Source organism: Heterodontus francisci, chromosome 10 (genome assembly GCF_036365525.1).
Source record: "Heterodontus francisci isolate sHetFra1 chromosome 10, sHetFra1.hap1, whole genome shotgun sequence".
Taxonomy (NCBI): Eukaryota; Metazoa; Chordata; class Chondrichthyes; order Heterodontiformes; family Heterodontidae; genus Heterodontus; species Heterodontus francisci.
The window spans coordinates 26,342,222-26,360,237 of NC_090380.1; the positions used below are offsets into that span (position 1 = coordinate 26,342,222).

The 18,016-nt window shown below is 43.0% G+C and overlaps 1 protein-coding gene across 6 annotated transcripts in view; it reads left to right on the forward strand.

The window, feature by feature from the left end:
- The window catches only part of fndc3a (fibronectin type III domain containing 3A), a 244,190-nt gene that overhangs the window by 69,873 nt on the left and 156,301 nt on the right, over window positions 1-18,016 (forward strand). For 5 of the 6 annotated variants that reach the window (XR_010975793.1, XR_010975792.1, XM_068040296.1 and 2 more), the window contains exon 3: window positions 12,423-12,498. Coding sequence is in view for 3 of the 6 variants with exons in the window: in XM_068040296.1 (XP_067896397.1) it covers window positions 12,423-12,498 (76 nt within the window). In the remaining 3 variants the exon portion in view is untranslated. Of the gene's footprint in view, window positions 1-12,422; window positions 12,499-18,016 lie in introns of those variants that run through there. The other variant, XM_068040295.1, reaches the window with a different exon arrangement.

Consider the following 18,016-nt stretch of genomic DNA (forward strand, 5'->3'; position numbering starts at 1 on the left):
ATTTCCAACCTATGTCACCTACAAACCCATGCGCTCTCAGTTATAATAATCTATTGTAGGGAACCACATCAAATTCCTTCTGGAAGTCCATAAACACAACATCCATAGACACTCCCCTGTCCACCATGTTAGTCACTTAAAAATTCAGCTGGATTAGTCAGACATGAACTACCCTTTACAAATCCATACTGCCTTTCTGAGATCAGCTCATAGTTGTTAAAGCACTCAATCACTTTGGGGTAAATTTTAATCCCCAAGTCTGGATAAATTGGGTTTGGATCAGATGTTACAATTTTAAAAATCTCAAACCCGACTCCAACCCACCTACTTCTGGGATTAACGGAGGCAGGACGAGGGACAGACAGTCAGCCTGCTTCCAGGAGGTGGGTTGGCAATTTAAAAATTTGATTTGACCTGCTTTTAACAGTGACCAGCTGGGTTTCCCAGGCCTCAGGTAACCTGGCATCTGAAGCGAGGCTAGCACAGCTTCAAGGAGAAGGTAAGTGCCTTTATAGCACTGCTTGTGGGCCAGGAGAAGCAGAAGTGCTTCCACCCAACCCCCAAAGCTCCCCCCACCACCTCATGCAAGGTTTCACTGGGTTGGGCATTGGACCTGCCATTCTGCACCCCCCACCCCACCAAACCTATGTCCCTGGCATACTAGTAATAGCTGCAGGCTTCCAAATTGCTTTGGAGCCCACCCCATCCAACTGGATGCCAAGCCTGTCAACTAAGTTGACTTCCTGGGGGGGAGCCTGTCAAGGAGAAAAATCGCACTCTGGAGTTAAAACTCCACAGCATGCGGGCTGACTGGATTTCCAGGTATCCATTCTGAAACTCCGACCCCTCCACCTACACAACCCGCCTCTGTCAATATCGGAGCCTTGTCTCTGATAGATTCCAGTAACTACCCTACAAATGATGCAGTGCTATAAAGGCACTTACCTTCTCCTTGAAGCTGTGCTAGCCTCGCTTCAGATGCCAGGTTACCTGAGGCCTGGGAAACAAGTGATGTAAAATTGACAGCTCTGCAGTCATCTGGTTTCTCCCTCCCTTCTTAATAATGGAGTGGCATTTGCAATTTCCCAATTCAAAGGCACAATTCCTGAATTTAGAGAGCTACTCCGCAATTTCCTCATCTATTTATTTTAATACCATGGGGTGGAAGTCAAATTGATGAGCTAAAAATTTCTTGAATTAAGCATTGGAAAAACGGAATCCTCCTTATTCACCCAGCTCCATCCCTCCTTGTCTACTTACTGTAGTCTAGAAGATGCTCAACCTCTCTATCCTTTGTGATCCCTAGATAAATCCAGTATCTCATTCATCAGTAAGATAGTATACTTCTACCCCCAGTGTTGCCTCTGGTCAAGTCTCATTCTCAGTAGCTTGTGCATGCCTTCAATACCTCAAGATTCAACTATGTTTCCACCACACTAGCCTTCTGAGTTCCATTCTACACAAACTTCAACTTGTGCAAACTTCAGTTTGGCACCGAGTCCCCTTTGCCATTACTCCTGGCTTATACTAACTCCTAAAATCTCAAAACAGCAAATTCAAAATCCTTTTTCTTGTTTATAAATCCATCTTTGTCCTTCCCATTCCAACCTTTGCAAATTCCTCAGCCCATTGTACAAGGTCTTCTAACTCAGGCCCCCTACATCTTCTCTTCCCCCCCCCACCCCACCCCTTCCTGATCCCTTCTGCTGCATGACGAGACTTTCAGCCTTCGTTTCCTACGCTTTGGAACTTAATCCTTAAACTTTGCCTTGTTGCTTATCTCTCCACATTTTAAAAGCCTCTGCTGCAAAATGATCTTTTTGATTGTACATTCAGTACATTATTACAATTTTCATGCTGTTCAGTCAGTTCTCATTTAAATGAAGCAACTTGAGATGTTAATCGCATTGTACAAATATAAGTAGTTAATATAAAATAGTGCCGAGACACATTTCATACCAACCTGGGAATGTGTTTGTTACAAAAGTCACTGGGAGCATAGTAAAATTACAAGATACAACTGCAACAGCAATTTGACCGTCAGTCCCTCCCATTATTTTTAGAAATATTCATTAACACCCCATTGTATTTGATATAATGTAATATTTATGAAGCCTTCTCTGATGCTTGGGATGTCTCATCTACAGTTTAAAAAATAACTTGGATTTGTATAGTGCCTTTCACGAGCACAGGACATTCCAAAGCACTTTACAGCCAACAAAGTACTTTTGAATTGTAATCACTAATATAGGAAACATGAAATCCAGTTTTTGCACCGCAAGCTCCCCAGACAGCAATGTGATAATGACCAAATAATCAGTTTTTGTGATGTTGATTGAGAAATAAATATTGGCCAGGGCACCAGGGATAAATCACCAGCTCTTCAAAATAGTGCCATGGGATCTTTTACGTCCACCTGAGAGGGTAGGCTGGGCTACCCTCATCCAAAACACGGCACCCTCTGACCATGCAGCACACCCTTAGCAGCACTGGAATGTTAGCTTTCTGTTTTGTGCTCAAGTCCTGGATTGGGACTTGAACCCGCAACATTTTGACTCAGAGGTGAGTGTGCTACCAGCTGAGCCATGGCTGCTTTTAGTTCTTCTGTCCTTGATTAGACGTCAATTTGCTTGAGGCCAGAAATATCTGGAGGCCTGATCCTGATGGCCTTATTTACAACCGAGCTGGGTCAACCTCATTAGCATATACTTAATGTATGTCAAATGACCAGATACCATCTGCAATTACCTGGATGACTTATCGTTGTTGTGGCTGAGGTGAAAATAGAGCCTCAGTTTGGGTTGGGATAATTAAATGTCAAATATATTTTGTTTCTTTTTCTAAGTAGAGTTTGTGCTATGGTTATTACTGTGATAATTTAGCATGGAATAGCATATACTTCATTAAAGGCACAAATATGAGACAATGTAAGAACAGGAGTAGGCCATTCAGCCCCTCGAGCCTGTTTCACCATTTAAGCAGTTCTGTATCTCAACTTCATTTATCTGCATTTGCCCTATATTCCTTTATACCCTTACCGAATAAAAATCTGTCGATCTCAGTCTTGAAAATTTCAATTGGCTGAGCAGCCACAGGCTTTGGAGGGGTGAGTGGTGGGGAGAGATGAAAGATATTTCCACTACCTTTGTGCGCAAAAGTGCATCTTGCTTTCATTCCCAAATGGCCTTGCTCTAATTTTAAGTTTGTGATCCATTGTTCTTGAGTCTGTCACCAGAGAAAATAATTTTTCTGTATCTACCCTATTGAATCCCATAATCATTTTTAATACCATGATTAGAGCACCCCTCAACCATTTAAACTTAATGGAAATACAAGCAAAGTTTATGGAACCTATCCACCATAATTTAACCTTTTAACCCCAGTATCATTCTGGGAATCTGCCCTGTACCCCTCAAAGGCCATCATTCTTTCACGAGGATACCCTCCTTCGTGTTGTGTGGTACTAAATGGGATAGATTTCAAACAGATCTAACAATGCAAAACTGGGCATCCATGAGGCGCTGTGGGCCATCAGTAACAGCAGAATTGTACTCAACCACAATCTGTAACCTCATGGCCCGGCATATCCCCCACTCTACCATTACCATCAAGCCAGGAGACCAACCCTGGTTCACTGAAGAGTGCAAGAGGGCATGCCAGGAGCAGCACCAGGCATTCCTCAAAATGAGGTGTCAACCTGGTGAAGCTACAACACAGGACTACCTGCGTGCCAAACTGCATATGCAGCATGCGATAGACAGAGCTAAGCGATCCCATAACCAACGGATCAGATTTAAGCTCTGCAGTCCTGCCACATCCAGCCGTGAATGGTGGTGGACAATTAAACAACTAACTGGAGGAGGTGGCTCCATAAATATTCCCATCCTCAATGTTGGGGAGCACAGCAGATCAGTATGAAAGATAAGGCTGAAGCATTTGTAACAATCTTCAGCCAGAAGTGCTGAGTTGATGATCCATCTCAGCCTCCTCCTGAAGTCCCCAGCATCACAGATGCCAGACCTCAGCCAATTCGATTCACTCCGCGTGATATCAAGAAACGACTGAAGGCACTGGATACTGCAAAGGCTATGGGTCCTGACAATATTCCGGCAATAGTACTGAAGACCTGTGCTCCAGAACTTGCTGCACCCCTAGCCAAGCTGTTCCAGTACAGCTACAACACTGGCATCTACCCTGCAATGTGAAAAATTGCCCAGGTACGTCTTGTACACAAAAAGCAGGACAAGTCCAACCTGGCCAATTACCGCCCCATCAGCCGACTCTCAATCATCAGTAAAGTGATGGAAGGTGTCATCAACAGTGCCATCAAGCAGCACTTGCTTAGCAATAACCTGCTCAGTGATGCTCAGTTTGGGTTCCACCAGGGCCACTCAGCTCCTGACCTCATTACAGCCTTGGTTCAAACATGGACAAAAGAACTGAACTCAAGAGGTGAGGTGAGAGTGACTGCCCTTGACATCCAGGCAACATTTGACCGAGTATGGCATCAAGGATCCCTAGCAGAACTGAGGTCAATGGGAATCAGGGGGAAAACCCTCTGGTGGTTGGAGTCATACCTAGTGCAAAGGAAGATGGTTGTGGTTGTTGGAGGTCAATTATCTGAGCTCCAGGACATCACTGTAGGAGTTCCTCAGGGTAGTGTCCTAGGCCCAACCATCTTCAGCTGCTTCATCAATGACCTTCCTTCAATCATAAGGTCAGAAGTGGGGATGTTTGCTGACGATTGCACAATGTTCAGCACCATTCGTGACTCCTCAGATACTGAAGCAGCCCATGTAGAAATGCAGCAAGACTTGGACAATATCTAGGCTTGGGCTGATAAGTGGCAACTAACATTCGCGCCACACAAGTGCCAGGCAATAACCATCTCCAACAAGAGAGAATCTAACCATCTCCCCTTGACATTCAATGGCATTACCATCGCTGAATCCCCCACTATCAACATCCTAGGGGCTACCATTGACCAGAAACTGACCTGGAGTACCCAAATAAATACCGTGGCTACAAGAGCAGGTCAGAGGCTAGGAATCCTATGGGGAGTAACTCACCTCCTGACTCCCCAAAGCCTGTCCACCATCTACAAGGCACAAGTCAGGAGTGTGATGGAATACTCTCCACTTGCCTGGATGGGTGCAGCTCCAACAACACTCAAGAAGCTCGACACCATCTGGGACAAAGCAGCTTGCTTGATTGGCACCCCATCTACAAACATTCACTCCCTCCACCACTGATGCACAGTGGCAGCAGTGTGTACTATCTACAAGATGCACTGCAGCAACGCACCAAGGCTCCTTAGACAGCGCCTTCCAAACCCACGACCTCTACCAACTAGAAGGACAAGGGCAGCAAATGCATGGGAACACCACCACCTGCAAGTTCCCCTCCAAGTCACACACCATCCTGACTTGGAACTATATCGCCGTTCCTTCACTGTCGCTCGGTCAAAATCCTGCAACTCCCTTCCTAACAGCACTGTGGGTGTACCTACCCCACATGGACTGCAGCGGTTCAAGAAGGCAGCTTACCACCACCTTCTCGAGCAATTAGGGATGGGCCAGCGGCGCCCACATCCCATGAATGATTTTTTTAAAATGAGGTTTGATGCCCAAAACTCTTTACTCCAGAGGGGTCTTACCAAACCTCTATCGAACTGAGTGACAACTTCCTCTCCTTTGTATCCCTTGTGATAAAGGTCAACATTCCATTAGCCTTTTGATTACATTTTAAACCTGTGCACTCGCTTTTAATGAATTGTGTGCTTGGAAACGTAAATTTATTTGTTCATCCACAGCTCCTAGTCTCTTGTTATTAAAATAATCTTCATTTGTCTGTCTTGAAAGCAAAATGGATGACTTCCCCACATTGAACTTTATCTGGTCTAATTTTGCCCGCTTATGTAATCTGTTCATGACGCTAGGTAACTTCCTGTTCCCAGACCTATTGGGGAATTTCATTCTAATTTAGTGCTGAATATGGGAAGTGTACAAACCAAATCTGTTGGAATAAATATGTTCACTGCTATACAATATGGCTCTGAAATTCTGATAGAAAGGCAGAGCTTTAGTTGGGTGGGAACTAGAATTTGGGTGGAACTCTGTTTTGCCTCATGTATACTGCCGAAGAAATTCTGGCTGAGCAGGGGAATCAGGTAAGCTTCCTGCCTGCCCATCGCACCCTATTCCTGTACGTGCATGCAAGGCTTCCATGGAACACTCATCAATTGAGATCTGCACTGAGTACTGTTGACACTCTTGTGGTGGCCCCAGCACTTGCCCAGCCCCAGACTAAATTCAGATCCAATGCCAGGGCTTGTGTTATGCAGGTCGCCTGACAGTGATTAGAATTTGGGTGCAGCCCGGCTCTACTGGGTTACTGCCCCCTGTATATTGCTCTGGAAATGTCAGTTGGGTGAGAGCACGCAAACCTTCCACATTTTGATACCCTTAAGAGCTGGGGCTTTTTACAACTGCTGCTTTAAGCTACTCCAACACCCACTGGTGAATCAGGGCGGGCACTATTGAAGTGTGCTTACAGGCAGGTGACCCGTCCCGACTCTATGAATGATCTCATCCGCAAAATTTGGGACAGGACCTACAACATTCCCTTTTGGCTTATAACAGTTCTGCTCTGCAGCAGTTATGTTGGTGGAGTAAACTCATTGGGATTTTAGCACCTATATTTTTAGTTCCATCTGCATTGTTTGAATGTGCCTTCTGTACCTTCAGACTGAAAGATCAGAAACCAGTAAATTCCAATTCTTGAAATCTTTTATTGTGCATATGTCTTGTTTGTTGAACAGAACTACTCCTCCCCACCCCATCCACCAAAACATTAAACTGTTGGACATTGTGGTAAATAAAGTTGATGAGCTGCAGGCACTAGTCGCCACATGTGACTATGATATAGTGGCAATAACAGAGACATGGCTCAGAGAAGGGGAATATTGGGTTTTTAATATTCCGAGCTAATGGTATTCAGTAAAGACAGGGAAGCAAAAGTTGAAGGTGTCATTATTGATCAAATGCTATTACACCACTGGAGAGGGGCCAACGACAGAATCTATTTGGTTAGAATTAAGGAACAATCGAGAGCTAATTCGCTGCTGGGTATATACTGTAGGCCAACAAATAATGGGAACGAGATAGAGGAGCAAATTTGCAGGCAAATTACAGAGATGCAAGAACTATAGAGTAGTTGAAGTCCCCTATTATCACTATCCTAGTATAGTCGGGGATTGTAACAGTTTAAAGGACAAAGAAGGAGAGGAGTTGCTGAAATGTGTATGTTACGACCAGGTGAGAGGGGTGTAGGGGTTCCCTCTCAGACTTTGCCTGGTTTAACCGTAACAGGGTTTAATTTTTTTTAAAAGCCTTATTTTAGCTCCCCCTTAGTGAATCTTTGTTCACCGCTTTCCAATCGTAAGGCAAAGATATCAATTCAGACTGGTTTTCTTAGGTTTTAAACAAGAAAGGTAGAAGTTTATTAATCTTAAACTCTAATCTGTTTACCGACTACGAATATGCGATGCGACCACACTAGCATGCATACGCGATAGACACACACAGACAGAAAAAGTAGAAGGAATAAAGGGGAAAAAGTTGAGGCAATATCTGGTAGTTATAATCCTTATTCCAGCCTCAGTTTCAACAACCTTCTGTGTCTCTGTGGCCCAGCAGGTTAGTCATGTGGCTAGCTGGTTTTACCACGTCTGTTTGTGGATTCTGCCATCTTAGCAGTCATCCTGGAATGTGAGCTTCCTCACCTTCAATGCCTGGTGATCAAAGTCCATTGTGGGTTAAGTGGACCAGGGGATAGTATTTTGTCTCTACAAGCACTGTCTGTTAGTATGCACATGTTTTTTGCAGCCATGGCTGATCTGTTTAACAAGTCATTTCCTCACTCCAACAACAGTTTGAAATCAATGTTCATGTGACAAAATTAATATGCCTCATTCTTGGCAGGTGGGGGTCTGCATGACAGTGTACAAGAGAACTTTCTTGATGAGTGTTTCCAGCCCACCAAGAAAGGAAGCAGTGCTGGATCTAGTACTGAGGAACGAAGTGGGGGCAAGTGGAGCATGTTTCAGTGGGACAACATTTGGGAAACAGTGACAATATCATCAGGTTCAAGTAGTTCTGGAAAAGGACAAGTTACAATCAAGTGTAAAAATACTTAACTGTGTTAACTTCAATGAATGAAATGGATTTTGGCCCAAGTGGACTGAAATCAAAAACTGGTAGGCAAAACAGTAATTGAATGGGAAGCCTTCAAAGAAGAGATGATTTGGGTAAAAGTAATCTAATGATTAGATGTGAGGAGGATATTAACAGACCTCAGGAGGGCATAGACTAGTGAAATGGGCAGACATATGGCAGATGAAATTTAACATAGATCTCATGATTAGAGTAGACACATTCCCATCAGAGTTCCAAAGAAGGGTCACTGACCCGAAACGTTAACTCTGCTTCTCTTTCCACAGATGCTGCCAGACCTGCTGAGTGGTTCCAGCATTTCTTGTTTTTATTTTACATTCCCATCAGGGTTTAGGGAAGGGCATCCAAAGCTTTGAGCTTCTTGGATGACTAAAGATTTGAAATTAAAATGAAAGAGAAAAAGAAGGCTTATGACAATTGTAAGGTTCACGGTACAGTACAGAACCAAGCTGAACATAGAAATCACAGAGGAGATCTAAAAAAGGGAATAAGAGGGTCAAAGAGAAAGTCTGAGAATAGATTAGTGCAGAACTTTATAAACATAAATAGTAAAAAGGTAGATAAAGGAAGGGTGGGGCTGATCAGGGACCAAAAAGATGATCTTGTGGAGGCAGCGGGAATGGCTGAGATACTAAGAGTACCTGGCATCCATCTTCACTAGAAATGAGAATGCAGTAAAGGAGAAGGCAATAGTTATATTGGATAAGATGAAAATAAAGATTGGCAGACCTCAAGGTATAAAAGGGATGCATCCAAGGGCACTAAAAAAGAGGAAAGTAATCAACTACAGGCAGTCAGCCGAATGTGGGGAAACTTTTAGAGACAATAATCCAGGACAAAATTAATTGCCATTTGAAAATGTATGGACCAATAATGAAATTAATAATTGAAATAATTATTGCAAATTTGTTAAAGGCATACCATGTTTGATTAACTTGGCCAAGTTCTTTGGTGAAGTAACAGAGGGGGTTCATGAAGGTAGTGCATTTGGTGTTGTGTATATGGACTTTCAAATAGCGTTTGATAAATACAACACAATAGACTTAGCAAAATTACAGCCCTTGGGATTAAAGGGACAGTGGCAGTGTGGATGCAGAATTGGCTAAGGGACAGAAAGCAGAGAGTGAACGGTTATCAGAATCGAGGGGAGGAGGGTTCAATATCAGGACTACTCTCTATTTCATATATATTAATAACCTGTATTTGGGGTTCCAGGGTACAATTTCAAAGTTTGAAAATGATGCAAAATTCAGAATTTAGTAAACTGTGAGGAGGATATTAATAGTCCTCAGGAGGGCATTGACTAGTGAAATGGGCAGACATATGGCAGATGAAATTTAACATAGAGGATGTGTGAAGTGAAACATTTTGGTAGGAGGAATGAGGAAGGACAATATGAACTAAATGGGACAATTTTAAAAGGGCTGTAGGAGAGACATGGGAATGTATGTGCACAAATCTTTGAAGGTGACAGGACAAGTTGAGGTGATTGTTAAAAAGCACATGGAATTCCTAGCTTTATAAATAGAGGAATAGAGTAAAAAAAGAAAGTTATGCTGAACTTCCATAAAACACTGGTTGGGCCACAGCATAAGTATTGTGTTCAATTCTGGACACCACACTTTAGGAACGATTTTGAGGTCTTAGAGAGGATGCAGAAAAGATGCACTCGAATGGTATCAGAGATGAGGGACTCCAGTTTTGTGGAGAAGCTGGAGTTGTCCTTGTACCAGTGAAGATTAAGAGGAGATTTGATAGAGGTGTTGAAAATCATGAATGGTTTTGCTAGAGTAATAAGGAGTAACTATTTCCAGAAAAGAAGAATCAGTAATCAGAGGACACAGATTTAAGGCGATTGGCTAAAGAAGCAGAGGTGACATGAGGAATCATTTTTTACCTGATATTAGATATTGCAGTCAGTGGCGAAGCAAGGGCGTGCACCGCTGACCTCGAAGAAGACAGCGCTAAGAGATCTTGCGATCTCTGTGGCGAGAACTTCAACTCTCTTAATGTGCAATTGATTGTAACGTTCTTTAATGGGGATTCCCAGCGTCAAGCTGCAGTAATATTATCAAGCTGTCCAAGCAGGCAACCACATTCAAGAATTTTCACAGACAGCCAACCAGGAACTGAAAAGCACTAATAATCAAATCACTTTTAAAAAATGTATACACCTTGAAATAAAGATTAGGACATACACGTGGGATGGAAGTAAAAGCTAAAATATCATGGAAAAACTTTAAAGAAAATTTTTAATTATTTAAAAAATCTAGTTTAAAAAAATCTAGTAATTAATTGTAATGGAGACTTTTAACATCATTCTACATTTTTTCAGGGTCAAATCAGTTGTGCAGCAGTAGTTATTATTCAGATCGCCGTTAACGACCCAGTTACACCTCAGTGAGCAAGGCTTAGCTTTCTATGGGGAATAGGGGAAGTTCTTGCCAGATGAACTGATTTCACTGATTGCCGAATCTAAGGATGGGGAGAGGGGAGTCCACAGTGCAGCCATTGGCACAGCAGTGAATGACAGACCACAATTTTAGGATTTCCAGATTTGCCATGCACTAAATCCTGAAGTGCAGTCAGGTTTAGAAGATTGACAGTTTGCCGTCAAAAACCCCACAAATTCCAAGCCAATATTCAGTACGTAATCTGCAGTGATCATTTTACTCCATTGAATGATATAAGGAAAGCTGGCTTGATCTTTGGCTATCTCTTGTTTCCTTGGAAAATATATCAAGCTGGAAAATCTGTTTAAAATGAAATTAATGGCCTTCATTAGTAATATGTCAAAGTTAAAAAAGCAAAAATTTAATAATTAACATGTTCGTGGCCTGCTGCTGTCTCTATGGAAACAGGCATGGCATGTGAAAGGAGTGATTACACAAAGCGGCTCAATTGGAGAGATTTTATGTGTACCATATTTTTTGAAATATTCCATGGGTTGCAGTGGTTATGGTGTTATGAGTAGATCCTTGATCCAAATCTTACTGGTCTCAATTAATGCTGGGGTTCTGAAGGGCTCGGTCTTTCTTGCCTTTAACCCCCGCCTATCTCCTTATGCAGGGGCCCCGACACGCTTCTCTCCCCCTCCACATGTCATTGCTCGTGAATTGTCTTCCTGTTAACCACTCACATGAATGATGTCCATCTGTCTGGCCAAGAACTGTGACTCCCCTTGTTGGACTGTTGCTTGAAATCATGTAAATCCTAAGACCTGATCTCTTATTGAAATCTTCCCCCAGTCCATTGGGTGAAGTGGCCTTTTACAATTTTACTTGACCGAGGGCAGCGCAGTGGTTAGCACCGCAGCCTCACAGCTCCAGCAACCTGGGTTCAATTCTCGGTACTGCCTGTGTGGAGTTTGCAAGTTCTCCCTGTGTCTGCATGGGTTTCCTCCGGGTGCTCCCACAGCCAAAGACTTGCAGGTTGATAGGTTAATTGGCCATTATAAATTGCCCCTAGTATAGGTAGGTGGTAGGGGAATATAGGAACAGGTGAGGATGTGGTAGGAATATGGGATTAGTGTAGGATTAGTATAAATGGGCGGTTAATGGTCAGCACAGACTCGGTGGGCCGAAGGGCCTGTTTCAGTGCTGTATATCTAAATCTAAAATCTAAACCTCCGTAGTCTCTCTATCTCTTTTTCTTAGTGAACTCCATTGGATCCCTGCCTCTTGGCACATTGATTTTAAAATCCTCATTTGTGTCTTCAGATTCCACCACAGTCTTGTACCACTCTACCTTTGGAGTTTCTTTGAGCTCTACTTCCTAGGCTGCATCTTCCACTCCTCCAGCTCTCATTTATTTTGTGTTTCTGCCCTCTTTCACTCTACTGTCATTGATGGATTGTTCAGTCATTTTGCCCCCACATTGTGGAACTCCATCCCTAAACCCCTTCACCTTACTACGTCTCAGCCCATCTTCAAAAGTCCCCTTAAAACATATCTCTCCAACGGTATCTAGAGCCACCTCCCCTAATCTGCCTACTGCTCTGATCTGACTCCCAAATATGAAGTACTTGGAGAAATTTTGCTGTGTTAAGAAGCTAAATAAATGTCAGGTGTTTTTCTTGTATTTCACAGCTACTCCTATGTTCATCAAAGTTTAAAAATTGTAAAGTTAAAAACGTTTTGTTGACTGAAAATTGAATGCAAAATAATATTTTAATGTATATGATCACAGGTTATTTTGGTCCAAGTCAACCCAGGTGAGACGTTTACCATAAGAAGAGAGGATGGGCAGCTTCAGTGCATTACAGGTAAGCTACTGTCAATAAATTATCAATATTTAGTAGTCCAGGATGTGTCTGGAGCTTCTAATGGGGTGCGGTGACTTGGTCTCTCGATGTATTTGATAAATGCATAAACTAGATATGTGAATTGCTCAGAGAATGCATTGAGTCATGGTAAATGAATGCTTAAGATTTTGTAACACCTATATAGAGTTGTTTGGCAACTATACTTGATTCCACTCTTCCATTAGAATAAATTATTGTTCTGAGTTTTCCTGAAGAATCCTGATCTGTAAATTTGTGTCAGTGTCTGCAAGATGTATATTCACTCAGTGGTGGGTTTTCTCTGCAGCCTGCCAAACTAGCCTTTCAAGCTAGTACATAGTACAGTCCAAAGTCATAGAAACCAAAGAACTTAACTTTACCTGGAGTCTACACCAGCGTCCCTCATCAATATGGAGAAATGTGGTTTGGCAGTCAGTTCTCCAGAAGGTTTTGTCAGAGGAGCACCACAAGAATTGCTAGCAGTTCAGCAGATTTCCATGATTATGCTGAGACCACAAAAACTGTTACAGTTCCAGATCAGCATTCTATATTGATTCAAAATGTGTCTATAGAATACCAGTAGCAAAGCTTCACAAATCAACTTTTCCCAAAAATGGAGCTCTCTTTTAGAAAATATAATTTTGCCGATATCCTGTCCCTTTTTAGTTGACCAGGTGTGGATCAATAGATAATAAACATATCTGGGGCTTGCATGGTATCATTGTCGGAAGGCACTCAAGTTGAATAAAGTTGATCCTTCCAGTTGCACTACCTGACAATTCCAAGGTGATGCAGTGTAATATATCAGAGAGATATTATATTCACACTTGGGCCATTGTTGAAAGTATGCAGAAGGAAGACTGACATCTTTAAGACTGGGTTGAAGATCTTGGAAAGGGGATACAGGAGGAATAAAAGGTATACAAGGTACTGTGGCTGAATAAGGAGGTGAAAGCAATCTAATGGCCAAGCAGAAACATTTCCAAAGTATTTTTTTTGAAGTAGAGAATGAAAGGTCATATAATCGGCTAAAGGAAAACTGAAATAGTGGGCTAGGAGAACAATAAAAAGGCAAACCACAGGTAGCAGCAGAAGGGATCTAAATATGCTTTTCCAGATTTTTTAAAAAGTAGATAACAGTGCTAAAAGAAATGTACAGGTCCTCTTAGGGGAAAGTTGGATAAAATATTACAGGGTTTAATGAATGGAACAATGTTGAATTAATTCTGTCCAGCCTTCACTAAAAGGCGGCTGTGGATTAAGTGCAGTTCCTAACATTTATTCCCAAAGTATGTGACTGATATAAAGCTTACTAATATGAAAAACAAGCAATTAAATATTCACAGGTCTCCTGGACCATATAACATAAACACTCGAATCGTAAATGAAAGGAGTTCAGATGATCATTTATTGAAGCTCCTTAAATACAGGGTTAAATTTGAGGAAAGGAAGGTATGAAACATTATCCTGATATTCAAAAAAGCAATGAGACATGAATCAGGAAATAAAGACCAGACTGACATCCGTAGTGTGAAATACTTGAGCATATCTTGTGGAATGTTCTTGGTGTTCCTCCAAAAACAGAGGTCATAGAATGGCCAGCATAGTTTTAAAAGCAGTAGGTTATGGGAAATCTTCGAAATGGTTAGCAGATATAATAATTTTTGGAAGGCTTTTGATTAATTCTCCATATTTTAGACAAGGCTAAAGCTCATAGAATTAGAATTATAGAAAGTTTAAGGTACAGAAAGAGGCCACTTGGCCCATTGTGTCTGTACCAGCCAAAAAACAATCTATCTATTCTAATACCACCTTCCAGCATTTGGTCTGTAGCCCTCCAGCTTACGGCACTTGAGGTGCATATCCAGACTCCTTTTGAATGAGTTGAGGGTCTCTGCCTCAACTACGCTTTCAGGCAGTGAGTTCCACACCATCACCACCCTCTTGGTGAAAAAGCTTTTCCTCCCCTCTCCTCTAATTTTTCCACCAATCACTTTAAATCTACAAAGTGATTATTGACAACGCAGCTGGCAGCTGACGTCATCAGACTGCGCCAAACTGCACGCAGGTGCAGATTGGCTCCTACTCTTTGCGCATGCGCTGCGTTCCGCATTGCCAGGACTGGTTGGCGCATGCGCAGATGATGTCATCGCATAATGCAGGCAGAGACTGGCGGTGGGGGAAGCGGGGAGAGTACAGCAGAAGACCTCCTCCTCTCCCTGCCCGCCCGCTCCCTCCCCGCTTGCTCACCCGTCACTTGTTCACCCCCCCCTCCCACCGCTCGCTCACCCCCCTCCAGCTGCTCGCTCACCCACCACCCCCCCGCTGCTCGCTCACTCCCTCCCGCTCACTCACTACTTTCCCGGCCCGCTCACTCACTCCCTCCCCGGCCCGCTCGCTCTCTCCTTCCGGCCATTGCGTGCTGTCATGTGTTTAGGTTGCCTTTGTGTGATTATTTGAGCAGCGGCATCTTTAGTCCTGGCAGCTGCCTGACGTCGCAGACTGTGACGTTTCAGTGGCACAGGCTGCATTTGCAACCTTGTGGTTACGTTGTCAGCAAATGCAGCCTTTAATCTATGCCCCTTCATCACTGACCTCTCTGCTAAGATGAATATACTCTTCACCTCCACTCTATCCAGGCCCCTAATGATTTTGTACATTTCAATCAGATCTCCCCTCAGCCTTCTCTGTTCCAAGAGAACAACCCCAGCCTATCCAATCTTTCCTCATAGCTGCTTTCTCCAGTCCTGGCAACATCCTTGTAAATCTCCTCTCTACCCTCTCTAGTGCAATTACATCCTTTCTGTAATGAGGTGACCGGAACTGCAAGTTGTGGTCTAACCAATGATTTATACAATTCCAGCATAACCACCCTGCTCTTATATTCTATACTTTGGCTAATAAAGGAAAGGATTCCATATGCCTTCTTAACCACCTTATCGACCTGCCCTGCTACCTTCAGGGATCTGTGGACATTCACTCCAAGGTCCCTTACTTTCTCTACATTTCTCAGTATTTTCCCATTAATCGTGTATTCCTCTGCCTTGTTTGACCTCCCCAAATGCATCACCTCACATTTCTCCAAGTTGAATTCCATTTGCCACTTTTCTGCCCATCTGACCAGAGCATCAATATCTTCCTGCAGCCTACAGCTATCCTCCTCGCTATCTACCACACGGTCAATCTTTGCATTGTCCACAAACTTCTTGATCATGCGCCCTACATTTACGTCCAAATCGTTAATATACACCACAAAAAGCAGGGGACCCAGTACTGAGCCCTGCGGAACGCCACTGGAAACAGCCTTCAAGTCGCTAAAACAGCTGTCAATAATTACCCTTTGTTTCCTGCCACTGAGCCAATTTTGTATCCACCTTGTTGCATTTCCCTGGATCCCATGGATTTTTTTTTTTAACCAGTCTGCCATGTGGGACCTTGTCAAAAGCCTTGCTTAAATCCATGTAGACCACATCAATTGCACTACCTTCATCTATCTTCCTTGTTACTACAAAAAATTCGATCAAGTTGGTCAAACAAGATCTTCCCTTAACAAGTCCATGCTGGCTATTATTGATTAACCTGTGCCTTTCTAAGTGACAGTTTATCCTGTCTCTCAGAATAGATTCCAATAATTTGCCCACTACGAAGGTTAGACTGACTGGCCTGTAATTATTCGGTCTATCCTTCGCTCCCTTCTAAAACAGAGATACAACGTTAGCAATTCTCCAATCCTCCGGCACCACACCTGTATCCAGTGAGGACTGGAAAATTATGGTCAGACCCTCTACTATTTCCTCTCTTGCTTCTTTTAACAGCCTGGGGTACATTTCATCTGGCCCTGGTGATTTATCAACTTTCAAGGATGCTACTCCCATTAATACTTCCTCGCTGCCTATGTTTATCACATCCAATACTTCACACTCTTCCTCCTTAACTTCATTATCTGCATTAAGAACCATACCAATATCTTCCGCTCCTACACATAGGTTACCTTTTTGATCTTTTATGGGCTCTACTCTCTCCTTAGTTATCCTCTTACTCTCAATGTATTGATAAAACATCTTTGGGTTCACCATGATTTTGCTTGCCAATATTCTTTCATGCCCTCTCTTAGCTTTCCTAATTTCCTTTTTGATTTCACCCCTCCACTTTCTATACTCCTCTCGGCTTTCTGTAATACGAACATATGAATTAGGAGCAGAAGTAGGCCACTCGGCCCTTCGAGCCTGCTCCACCATTCAATAAGTTCACGGCTGAACTGATTACTCCACATTTCCACCTACCCCTGATAACCTTCCACCCCCTTGCTTATCAAGAATCTATCTACCTCTGCCTTAAAAATATTCAAAAACTCTGCTTCCACTGCCTTTTGAGGAGGAGAATCCCAAAGACTCATGACCTTCTATGAGAAAAAATTTCTCCTCATCTCTCTTAAATGGGCGACTCCATATTTTTAAACAGTGACCCCTAGTTCTAGATTCTCCCACAAGGGGAAACATCCTTTCTACATCCACCCTTTCAAGGCCCCTCAGGATCTTATAAGTTTCAATCAAGTTGCCTCTTACTCTTCTAAACTCCAGCGGATACAAGCCTAGTCTGTCCAATCTTTCCTCGTAAGATAGCCCGCCCATTCCAGGTATTAGTCTAGTAAACCTTCTCTGTACTGTCTCCAACGCATTGAGTATTGAATTCTCAGGGTCGGATATAAGCTTTCCTTTTCTGCCTTATCTTACCCTGTAGGCGGCATGACATCCATAGGGCCCTAGATTTGGCCCCCTCACCCTTTTTCGTTGTGGGAACATGTTTACCCTGAACCCCTTGAATCTCCCCTTTGAATGCCTCCCACTGTTCTGACACTGATTTACCTTCAAGTAGCTGTTTCCGTTCAACTTTCGCTAAATCACTCCTCAGTTGAGTAAAATTTGCCTTGCCCCAATTGAAAACTCTAACTCCTGTTCCATCTCTGTCATAGTCATAGAGTTATACAGCACAGAAAACAGGCCCTTCAGCCCATCGTATCTGTGCCAGCCATCAAGCACCTATCTATTCTAATCCCATTTTCTAGCACTTGGCCCGTAGTGGCCAGCTGTGGCCTAACTAGCGTTTTATACAGCTCCATCATAACCTCTCTGCTCTTAAATTCTATGCCTCGGCTAATAAAGGCAAGTATCCCATATGCCTTCCTAACCACCTTATCTACCTGTGCTGCTGTCTTCAGTGATCTATGGACAAGGCCACCAAGGTCCCTCTGACCCTCTGTACTTCCTATGGTCCTACCATCCATTGTATATTCCCTTGCCTTGTTAGTCCTCCCAAAATGCATCACCTCACACTTCTCAGGATTAAATTCCATTTACCACTGCTCTGCCCATCTATATCATCCTGTAATCTAAGGCTTTCCTCCTCACCATTTATGACACCACCAATTTTCGTGTCATCTGCGAACTTACTGATCATATTAAAGGCCGGCTCGGGTCTGCAAACCAAACCCAGTCCGAGC